The sequence below is a fragment of the Lytechinus variegatus genome, chromosome 18 (assembly GCF_018143015.1).
Source record: "Lytechinus variegatus isolate NC3 chromosome 18, Lvar_3.0, whole genome shotgun sequence".
Lineage (NCBI taxonomy): Eukaryota > Metazoa > Echinodermata > Echinoidea > Temnopleuroida > Toxopneustidae > Lytechinus > Lytechinus variegatus.
The window spans coordinates 21,106,611-21,118,058 of NC_054757.1; the positions used below are offsets into that span (position 1 = coordinate 21,106,611).

Consider the following 11,448-nt stretch of genomic DNA (forward strand, 5'->3'; position numbering starts at 1 on the left):
GATGCTGCTGCTGCTGATGATGATGATGGAGATGATTATGATGTTATGAGGATGATGATGATGGTGATGATGGGGGTGATGATGATGATGGTAATGATGATGATAATGATGATGATGAACAACAAAAAATCAAGTTAAAGAAAGAGGGCTTAACATCTTACAGGTTCATCTCTTACAAAATATCAAGGGAGAAGCTTTTATGGGGGTGGGGTCTAAATCAGTTATATTTTTCTTTCAGAACAGGCACAATAAAAGAAAGTAAAGCCAGTTCTTCCTTTCACCGATAACAAGCACCTGCAAAAAAAAACTCTGAATCTGAATCCTTAGGAATACAAGAACAAATATTGCCAATGAAATCTATTTCAGGTAAGACGGAAATGCTACAGTATTAGTCGGTTTTCATCAACTTATTCCATTTAAGAAATTCAGTAAGGGAAAATACCGTTTTATTTTTTCTTCATGTATCACTTTTGAAGAAGCCATAGAAGAGCCTGGAAAATCCTGGATCCGCCCGTTTTTAACTTTCCTTTTCTCCACTTCCATATCCGTCTCATTTTTGTCATTTGAATGTAGAAATAACATCGAAACATTAATCTCTAGACTTAAAGTTTTTAAGGGCTTCATTGAGTGAAGACTAGGTTTGAACAATGTGACCACACAACAAGTCAAGATACATCATTTTTACATATAAGTCAAGAACCTTTATTCAACATCCTAAGTCATGTAAGCTTCATTCAGAGATTTTCCATTTCATATAAACAAGTTCTCAAAAGCAGTAATATGGTAGAGGTTTATTATTCATCATGTGGACGGTCCTGTGAAGGTCTGCTGGGTCAGTTGAATAAGAGAATATAGGAATAAAAATAAAGGCAGCAAAACTAGTAATAATAATGATACAGGATTTGTATAGTGCACATATCCACCTTGTTGGTGCTCAAGGCGCTCCTGGGCCCCGTCTTACAAAGAGAAATGATTGATCCGATCAATCGTAACTCTATGGAAATCCACCAGGGTCATAATTTTTTCTACAGGATATTTGCACAATGTCCTTGGTAAACATAGAGAAGCACAGTGAATTTTCAAGAAAACAATGAATGCATGAATATTACATCATAGCTAGAAAATATTTTGAACAAACATGGATAATAGATGTTGACGTTGCTGGCCGTCCACAGTTGTAATTAATCGGATCAACCGCAATTCTTTGTAAGACGAGGCCCTGGTCTACGAGCTAGCCAGAGTAATATACGAGCTAGCTAATCTATCGATTCCAGAGCTCACAGCTCTCTGAGGAATTTCTTCCTACCAGGTACCTATTTACCTCACCTGGGTCGAGTGCAGCACAATGTGGGTAAATGTCTTGCTGAATGAAAAACATGCCATGGCTGGGAATCAAACCCATGTTCCTCAGATTGAAAGACAAGTCTTAACCACTAGACCAAGATGCCCCCCAAAATAGAGGAAGATGACACCCTCTTATAGGTTTCACTTCTTTTTCCATCTTTTCTGCTTCATACTTTCTTTTTTACTATGCAGTTTAATGAAACGCATCTCTGTTTCATTCTCCTAGTTTCTCAATTTCCCTTCTGGCCCAATAACGCCTGTCAGTGAAAACAAAACAGGAATGGTAAATCCCATTTTATTAAATTGGAAGCTCACCCTGAAGGAAAGTTTGTTGTTAAAATAGCAACAACAAAATATAAAAATTGGCGAAGGTTTGACAAAAATCCATTAAAGATTAAGAAGGTTATTAGAATTTCATGTTCTGGATTTGTGATGTCATAAATGAGCAGCTGCCCCATATGTTATGTAATATAAAATGCTTAATTTCTTCTTTTATGGTTCGTGATGACGTATTTTGTTTTCTTTTTAGAAACGGGTGTGAAATGATTTGTCTATTGATATACTGAAGGTACAGTAAAAACCATTATCCCTTTTCTGAGAAAATGAAAATTCTTCATTTTTACCATACAATATGTAGGAAAGCTGCTTGCATATGTCGTCACAAATCAAACAATTAAAATTCTAAGAACAATTTAATTCCTTGACTGATTTTTCTCACACTCTCGGCAATATCTGTTTCTGCTATTTTCAGAATGAACTTTTTGTCAGGGTGAACTACCCCTTAAATGTCTTAACCCTAAATCTCCCGGGGTATTTTGATTCTTGTCATTCCCGGGGGGGGGGCCATTATGGCCCCCCTTAAGATCTCGGCCGCCGATCGCGCGAGCGACGCAAAAATTTGCACGCTGGTAGTGTGCGATGTAATCTACAAGGCTGTAGGGTAAAATTTTCCAAAATAATGAGATTTTATTTTATATGAATTAATTATGCTAATTTATGCATAAATCATACTTTTTGCTCTAATTCACTAAATAAAGCTCCTAGAATGCTAATTTTTGGTAAAAATTTTCTTTGTAGCATTCTTAACAATCGTAATTCAAAAAAACTTTGGTTTGGAAATAAATTTCTTATGTATTTTATTGTTTTATGAATTTCTTATGTATTTCTTTGTTTTTTTACTTTTTGTTTTTTATTGTTTTTTCAATGGAAATTGTTCCAGACATAATTCTGATCATAAACAAGGCAAAATTAATTAAGTTTAATCAGTAAAAGTAGAAATAATGAAACATTTATGAATTTTGGCTAAATACGCAATTTGCATTGGATTTGTACATGAAATCACGTTTATGAGCAATTTTGGGTCTGACATGCACTTGCATAATGTTGCGTGATGTCGTAACCGCGTACCCGGGCGTCACAAATTTGGTCTCAAAATTTGCGCGAGACTTGAATGTAAAAAGTCAGTGAGCTGCGAGGTGAAAAAATTTCGCGCAGCAGATATATCGCGAAAATTGTTGAGGGGGGGGGCCATTATGGCCCCCCCCCGGGAGTATTAGGGTTAATGTCAGTAACACCATCAACAAACTAAAACTTAACCAAAAGATCTAATTTGTTACCAACTTGAGCCACTGATCGATTAATTCAAGCCCTCAAAAACGATCATACATGTATCATATCAATATGATGGCGCTCTTCATCAATCTCTACAAGCATACCTTGATTATTCAAAAGTGACCACTCAAGATATGAATGCCACCCTTTGTCCATCATTGTGCAGCGCATCGATCAAAGTAGGCATATGAAGAACACCCACACATCTTGAATTGTGAGAATAAATATCATCTGGGTCCAGAAAAAAATCAGATGCAAAAGTCCCAACTCTTCTAAGGGATACTGGTAATCTCTTGAAATTACAAGTTCCGTCCACCTTCATGAATTTGGACAAGTTTGTAAATTTGTACTTAATTCTTACAATACCTTTGTTTCATACTACGTGTATGTAAATATATGTCTTACACTGTAAAGTGCATTGAGAGAGGTTCTATGCCCTTCCAAACTTTGTTATCATTATAATCTAATACTCAATTTTTTTTGACAAGAGAGGGCAGCAGACATATATCTCTTGACAGTGGACTATGAGTTTTGTGCAGAAATCACAACGATCCAGACTGCCAAAGTGATTGATGATGTATTCTGCTTTCAAGGGATGTGCAGTAGGTATACTTTTATCGCACAAATCTGTCAATTTCTTGTTTTAGAGCTGAATGATACAAGTGCCACTAAAGTTATTGATCAAAGCTGCATTATCTTCGGTTGAAGGAAGATTGAATTAGCAGTGACCTCACAAAAGGAGGGTTGTGGGTTCAAGACCTTGACAGAGCGTTAGACCTCTTGTACAATGTTTCAGATATTAACAGGAAATCAAATAGGATGGCGGCACCATCTTATGAAACACTTCTAAATAACATGATACCCAAAGAAAAGGTAGCAGAGTCGAGATTGATCGGATCAATCACAACTCTTAGACGGGGCCCTAGGCTTTAGAAAACACTTTCAACACATGTATCTGCATTCTAGATGTATAAAGCATTGCTGGCCTTTCATACTTGTGATTGATCAAATCATTGCAACTCTTTATCAAACAGGGTCGACTCCTTGGCATCAATAATATTCAAAACGCGATATCCATGATTAGAAGAGGCATGTCCACAAATAGATCATCATAGAGTCTTTCTCAATAAATACAGTTCAACTATCTGAGCTCTGGTGGCAATCTAGTACTGCGTATTGCTTCCACCCGACATCATGGATTTCACCTTGTCTCGGTTTTGGTATAAACAGTAGGCTGAAGCAAGGGTAAGGCCGACGGCTCCTCCCCGAAGCATTTTGGGCACTCCAGCTAAACGGGGAAGAGAAAGAGGGATCAAAGACATGAAAGATTACATATTAACCAGTCATCTCTATCAAAGCTCCAAATGCAACCCCCAACCAGAAAGAAGCTACCATGAAGATACAATCATCTTGAACTTAATCTCTCTCTCTCTCTCTCTCTCTATATATAATATATACACATATATATATATATATATATATATACATATACATATACACATATATATATATACATAAAAAATGAAAATTATTAGAAATAACATTCTAAAATATAAGAAATTATCATAGAAATAATAGTACTGAATAAATAAAAAGGTAAATGAAATGAAATAAATTTAACAAAATCAATACAATTAAAAAATACCAATCATACTACAATATCAGAATGTCTCGCCCTTTTCAACCATGATAAATATAAAGATGAACAATTTATGAATTGAATTCACTCATTTGTGGACTTAACTGAGGGTGGGCCCCCATTTCATAAAATTAATTCATAGACTACTAATGTGAGCTACCGAAATGCTGACTTACATCTATCAATTATGGATCTATACAAACATACCTGAAGATTTATAAAGTAAGCCAGTCATGGTTGCAGCACCTAATGTGTTAATCTCATCATCTGTTCCTCTACTCCATGAAAGACCAATACCAAAGATAGTGTACATGAGAGCTGTGAGGAAGAAAGAATGAAATATTCATGGTAGAAGGCATATGGTATTAAAATCATATTGGATGGCTCTGAATGGGATACAAGGGGCCCGTTGCAGAAAGAGTTGCGTTTAAACGCAAGTCAAAAAATCAATGGCAAGTCAAAAATGCGCGCTGTTGATTGGTTGAAAATCAAGTTGCGCATGATTTTTGGAGTTGTGATTGATTGCAACTCTTTCTGCAACGCGGGCCAGGGCCCCGTCTTACAAAGGGTTGCGATTGATCCAATCAATCACAACTATGAATAATAAGGGAAAACTGTCAAATCTGACACCTCTGTCAGACAAAAAAAAAGGTCTCATAGAAACACATTCCAGAGGCATCACATAAATTTCTTAAGACATACAGAATACTTATATTGACTGCAACAAACTAAAAAGCGCCATTCACCTCCCATTCATCTCATTTTTGTAATAAGTATCAAAATGAATATTCTTATAACTTAGAAGTGAGTTGATTGCATTTCTCATGTGGAATTGCCAGCAAATATTATCATCTATGCATCATTACAGTACAACTTACCAACGACTCCTATTGAATTTGCAGAGGAGGCTCCTTGTTTTGTGACTAGTGTTAACATTCTGAAAATGAAGAAGATTTGAAAAGTATTAATACAAAAATAATCTTTCAAAATAACAAGGATCATATGGACAAAACATCCTGAATAATTATGGATGAGATTCATGAGTTATCAATTAAATTCACTTAAAGACGATCTGACAAGGATACATGTATGAACAAAACATGTAAATTGAAAGATTTATGAGCAATAAGTTCAATATAATCTTTAAAAACAAACATGACATGTAAGAAACAATCTCAAATTCTTCAACGACGTGTGTTTCTGTGGGGGGGGAGTACATGTATATGAAGCAATGTCCTTAAAACAGACCAGTATGCACCCATCATCAAACATGTGTTCAAAGCAAAAGTTGTTTCTGCGCCCTGTCTTACAAAGAGTTGTGATTGATCTGATCAACCACAACTATGGAAGGCCAGCAACGTCAACATCTACAATGAAAATTTGTTCAAAATATTTTCTAGATATGATGTATTCAGTGTGATTCTTTAAGGAGATGTACAAATTTCTTGAAGAAAAAATTATAGCAAGGACGGATTTCCACACAGTTGGATCAATGGTATCTCTTTGCAAGACGGGACCCTGGTCTATAAGCTTGCCTGACACAGCACCAAACAATGTGAGAATAATGGCTCTTAAACATCGATATGATGGACAGAATGTACAAGGGTGTATACAATGATGTCGATTTTGAACAAGTACAAGAGCATCTGCATACATTTAAATTAAATCGCTTGGGCCACATAAATCGTTCAACTTGGGCATATTACTACTTAAAAATAGAAGATGTGAATAACAGATTTTTGCGTATTCTGGTCTGATAAAATTCTTGGATTTAGGCCATTTTTCGACTTACTGAAGGACGATTCACATGGCAGATATCACACATTTCCATGGACGAAGATAAAACCATGAACATACAGCCATGGTACATACAGGTATTCTCCAAATCATACGATGAATTCTCAAGGACCTAAATTATGACTTAAAACAGGGGCTGACAGTAGCAGTGGCCCGGAGCAAACCCAAAAATGAGAGTTGGGCAACCAAAATTCTGTAAAAGCCAACACTTGGTGGCCCGGTTAGGCTACCAAAGTTTTGATACATGATGATGTTTTCTGTTTTAGGGCCACTAAATTGCTTTGCAGGTCACCAAGAATATGAAATTGATAATTTTGGAGGACCGATCGGGCCACCAAGAAAAAAAGTTAGTGTGGAGCATTGGTTAAAACAATGTTGATTCAAAGCATCAAGTCCCTGAAGTTTAAAAAGTATCAAATTCACTTATAATTTTTTAATTAAGGAACAGGTGAAATTCAATATCACATGACGTCATTAAGTCTGATGCAATATTATAACTTTCCCACAACCATTATACATGTTACTTTCAGTCTCAGTGAAAATAATCTACTATGGGCCCCGTCTTACAAAGAGTTGCGATTGATCCGATCGATCATAACTATGGAAAGCCAGCAATGTCAACATATATTATTCATGTTTGTTCAAAATATTTTCTAGCAATGATGTATTCATGCATTCACTATTTTCTTGACAATAAGCTTCTCTTTTGTTTTCAAGACATTGAGCAAATTTCCTAAAGAAAAGATTATGACACTGATGGGTTTCCATATACTTGAAATTGATTGGATCAATCGTAACTCTTTGTAAGACGGGGCCAGGATAGACTTCAGTATGACTTACTGTGACATCCGTACTCTGCCGGCAAGTTCTTTCGTCTCGGCACCTGATATACGAAGGCCGTTCAGAGCACCATATGCAGCACCTAGTACCGATGACAAAAATTAAATCAGTTCAACCCCTAGATTAATCATTAATACAATAACTAAGCAAACAAATGATAAAAACTTTTATTTACCCATGAAAACCACTCTCAGCTGTGAGATGCTCTTGCAGCGGCCCTGTATTATATGTTATTATTACCCTTCTCCATTCCAAATGTCAAGCGCCTGACAACAAGGCAGAAGGTCCCTTTTTTATGAATACGATTGTTGTCACAAGATGAATTAAAAAGAATATCAAGATTTTTTTTTCCTTATTCTCTTTTTTTGGGGGTGGGGGAGGGGGCTTGAAGTGGTAGCAGATCACAATAAGAAGAAGAAAATGAAATGTAACAAACCTGCCAGACATGAACCACCAATCTGAGAGAAAGCCAGCTCAAATCTGCCTCTCGTTCTAGCTTGCCCATTGGGGATGATGAACTGTGAATCGCCCTAAAATAGGAGACAATGAAAGAAAAAAATCAATTTCAAATCCTAAAATAGGCTCTAAAACGATGAAAAGTCTATTCAGGTTGATGACCCTAAATAGAAGGGAAAAATATTGATTTCTAATCCTTAAGTAGGCTCTAAATTGATACAAATCAAAATTAAGCCAATATCCAAATGTTACCAAAAGATGTAACCATCTTTTATAGGACCTAAAAGAATATGATGCTCTCTCTCTCTCTCTCTCTCTCTCTGTACCACCCTGGATAATTAATAAGTGCCTATTTCAAGCAAACCAAATTTTCAAAAAATTTTGTTCACTCATCAAAAGTGGCTCACCATGCTGCCAATTTGAGAATTACAAAGTCCATTAGTGATTGCATTTCTCTAACACCAGTAACTTTCTCATTCCTTTAAACTTTCAACATTATATTTTTCTTTTTTCACACACAAAGGTTGGACTTGGATTCTTCTAACTTACCTGATTTAGATAAATCGGATCGACATTCAGGTAGGGAGAGAGGGACCCACTTGCTCCTGACGTGACTATGTACCAAGGAAAAACAAACAAGGAAACACAAGATTAATATAAGATGTGCCCATGTATGGTTAGCCAGGAGGCTCCTAGAGAGTAAAAATCATTCACTAACGTGCTTACTCTCTATGGAGCCAGGGATTGCACCTATATCATGTGTGCACAGGATGGGCAAAATTCAAAGTTCTGCAGTTTTAATTTCCACTGTCCCTATAGCCTAGGTGATCGCGCTCAAAAACGTGTAAATGTGCGTTCACGAAATTCTTTATACTATGGAATAAGTGGATTTTTTCTAGATAAATATTAACGCAATTACCAGTATGTAAAAGATTTAATTAGAAAATACAATTTCACTCACCGCCGTTTATTTCAATTGAGCCGAATTTTGTGACCACTAAATTTCGAGACCAATTACAGTAGCCTTAAAAACATCGAAAGGGAAACTTTTTTCCAAAAATGATAAAATCATTGATATTTTTTTCAAGAGTACATGTATGAGGACTCAGAGAGGGTTATTTTCAAAAGAATCATTTTAATTCCAATGATAGGGTCTATTCCTTTCCTCCGTGAAACAATCTTTTATCAATTGTAGAAATCTTCTCATTTTTTGTGACCACTAATCAAACTACCGCAAATGATTGAATTAATGACATGGGTTTTTTTAAAGATTCTGTCATTATTGTGGCTTAAAGATTTGTTACTTCATAAAAAAATGCATATCGTTTTTTATCAATCAAATTTTTGCATTAAGGACGATCACTCGATCGCCATCGGCGAAGCTACAGCTGAGCGTACGAACCTGCCAGCCAATCCACTGGCGCATCCATATGCTATATGTAGCTGACGACAATCGAGCGATCAACTGTCAACTGCATTTCATTGGAGCTTTTCAAGCCGAGGGTGCAATGTGTCAAGATTCGTTAAGCTTCAGTTTGGATTTTTTAGCTGCACATAGAGTCCATTGTAGAAATTTTTTACTTGCACTGTACACTCAGCACTTAACAAGCACAAGGTATTATAATACGCCAGTGGCGGACTACACCAGAATTGAAATATTAATTGTAAATAATTATTATTACAATAATGAATATTTACAATCAATATGTATATTTTTTTACATATTTAATTTTTTCACATTTTCAATCTATGAATTTTTCTTTAAAACGGAACTTGGTAATAAAGCTCATCAAAGCTACGTACGTGTACGACATATTGGAGCGGGTTCAAGGGTCAAGCATGTTGACTCGCAGTGTTTACAATATGGATACATGACATCAGTCTGGTAAGAAATCGCTTATATTTTTTGGGGAAACTATCATACCTTTATACGCATTAGGTGTATAAAGGTACCGGTATGCAATTTAATAAAATTTTGGTCTATGTATGGACCACTAGGCACTAGTTCTAAAGACTAATGACAAAAAATGTTAAATATGAAGGGAATTCCCTTCTGGACTACGATCTTCTCCACACTGGCATAGCCTGCCTTGTCTAGGCTCAGTGATTAAATGACAATATCAAAATCATAAAAAATATGATCACCGAGTCCTCTACTTAAGTACTAGGCTATGTAAAATAAGAAAGTTAGGGATGACATTTTAAAGTTTTGCTTTTTTCACAAAACAGTGATAGGGGGGCCGGCCTATGACAACTCAGATCAAATGAGACACTCAGACAGTTGATGATGTCCCTAACTCACTATTGCTTTTCTTCTTAGAATTATACAATATTTCATTTTTATAGATTTGACAGTAAGAACCAACTTGAATTGGAAAATTAGGGACACCTCCACGAAGCCCAGGCCATTCCGGCCAGGCAGAAGAGCCGGCACACCGGGCACTTGACATCAGGCATGCCCGCATGCTTGCGTGCGGTGCTGCTTATTCTGCACTCACCTGCGCTGCTGCAGTGATATCTTTTAGGTCTTAAATTATATTAGAGAATTTAAAGGAAAATACCTGGTATGTTTAGAGATGGATCACTAGATGAATAAGCTCCATATGAACCAAACAGACCGGACGATGGGAACGAATTTTGGTCCATTTTTAATACAAGTCGACGATTACGTCAGCGACTCTTCAGAATGCACAATCGACCGGCAGACATGTAATTCATTACGTAAGGAATTGAATTATCCGACAACTACAGCACGGCTCAAGCAGTTTGGCTATTGCCAATTTGAAGAATTTCTTTCTGTAAATGATTATGACTAGATGGGTCGGGATAACTCCACTGATCTCTCCCCTAACTGGATATGCTGGGAGGGTCCTTTGTTTGAAGCCCGCGAGTTCTATTGTCCGCCATACCAGTTCCCCCAAAAGGAACGCGATCGCTCCATTAGCATGTGCATTGTGAGCGATATGCTAGCTGTCTGCACACTGAAGCACTCATTGCTTTTTATACAAAACTTCATATATTTAAGGTGCCAGAATTCGCAATTTTCTTGAAACCATGGTACTTTCCCAGTATACAATTCGGAAACATAATTTTGAAGGGGTTGGTGTTTTTCTCACCTATACGGAAGAATGGATGAAATCCTTGACTTGTATAGGGGTATTTTGGAGGTTTTCCAAATAACCATCTTAGGATCGATATGGCGAGGACTTTCTAGGTTATGAAGGCTTATAACACTGGGCTTGAACCCCCCCCCCCTTTAATTTAAGTCTACCCCACCCCCCAAAAAAAATCAAACAAGTGTAACACCGAAAATTCATCGTTTTCAAACGTTGAAAATGTAACTTTCATATTTTATTTCTGATTTTGATTAAATTTTGAGCATTATTGTGTGTTTTTCTCTCTATTCAAATAATCATTTTCATGAGGTGGACTTGCCCTTTAAAGAACAAGTCGACATCCAACAAAAACTTGATTTGAATAAAAAGAAAAAAATTCAACAAGCATAACCCTGAACATTTCATCAAAAGCGGATGTAATATGAAAGTTATGGCAGTTTAAAGTTTCGCTTCATTTCACAAAACAGTTATATGCACATCTCGGTTGGTATTCCATTATTCTAACATTTTGTGCTTCCGGCAAGGAGGTCCTAAACGTCAAATTCGTAAAAATTGAAATATTGTATAATTCAAACTATAAAACACAAAAGAAATACATGTAGTGAGTAAAATCATTGACTCTCTCATTTGGATGTAACTGGCTCG

At 36.4% G+C, this 11,448-nt stretch overlaps 1 protein-coding gene across 1 annotated transcript; it reads right to left on the minus strand.

Moving 5' to 3' along the window:
* Window positions 1-3,447: 3,447 nt before the first annotated feature.
* Window positions 3,448-10,398, minus strand: LOC121431965 (mitochondrial import inner membrane translocase subunit Tim23-like). Its single transcript, XM_041629764.1, has 7 exons — window positions 10,249-10,398; window positions 8,237-8,301; window positions 7,668-7,761; window positions 7,232-7,313; window positions 5,473-5,531; window positions 4,802-4,912; window positions 3,448-4,243 (listed from the first exon to the last, which is right to left on the minus strand). Exons 1-7 carry the CDS (start codon window positions 10,331-10,333, stop codon window positions 4,119-4,121), a joined length of 621 nt encoding a protein of 206 aa, XP_041485698.1. The 5' UTR covers window positions 10,334-10,398; the 3' UTR covers window positions 3,448-4,118.
* Between the last annotated feature and the right edge of the window lie 1,050 nt (window positions 10,399-11,448).

Excerpts from the sequence above, each read along its gene's own strand:
- LOC121431965 (XM_041629764.1), bottom strand. The coding sequence starts at position 10,333 with ATGGACCAAAATTCGTTCCCATCGTCCGGTCTGTTTGGTTCATATGGA. Across the intron at positions 8,302-10,248 it reads TCCATCTCTAAACATACCAG|TCACGTCAGGAGCAAGTGGG; the intron begins GTATTTTCCTTT and ends CTTGGTACATAG. Across the intron at positions 4,244-4,801 it reads CTTACTTTATAAATCTTCAG|CTGGAGTGCCCAAAATGCTT; the intron begins GTATGTTTGTAT and ends TTCCCCGTTTAG.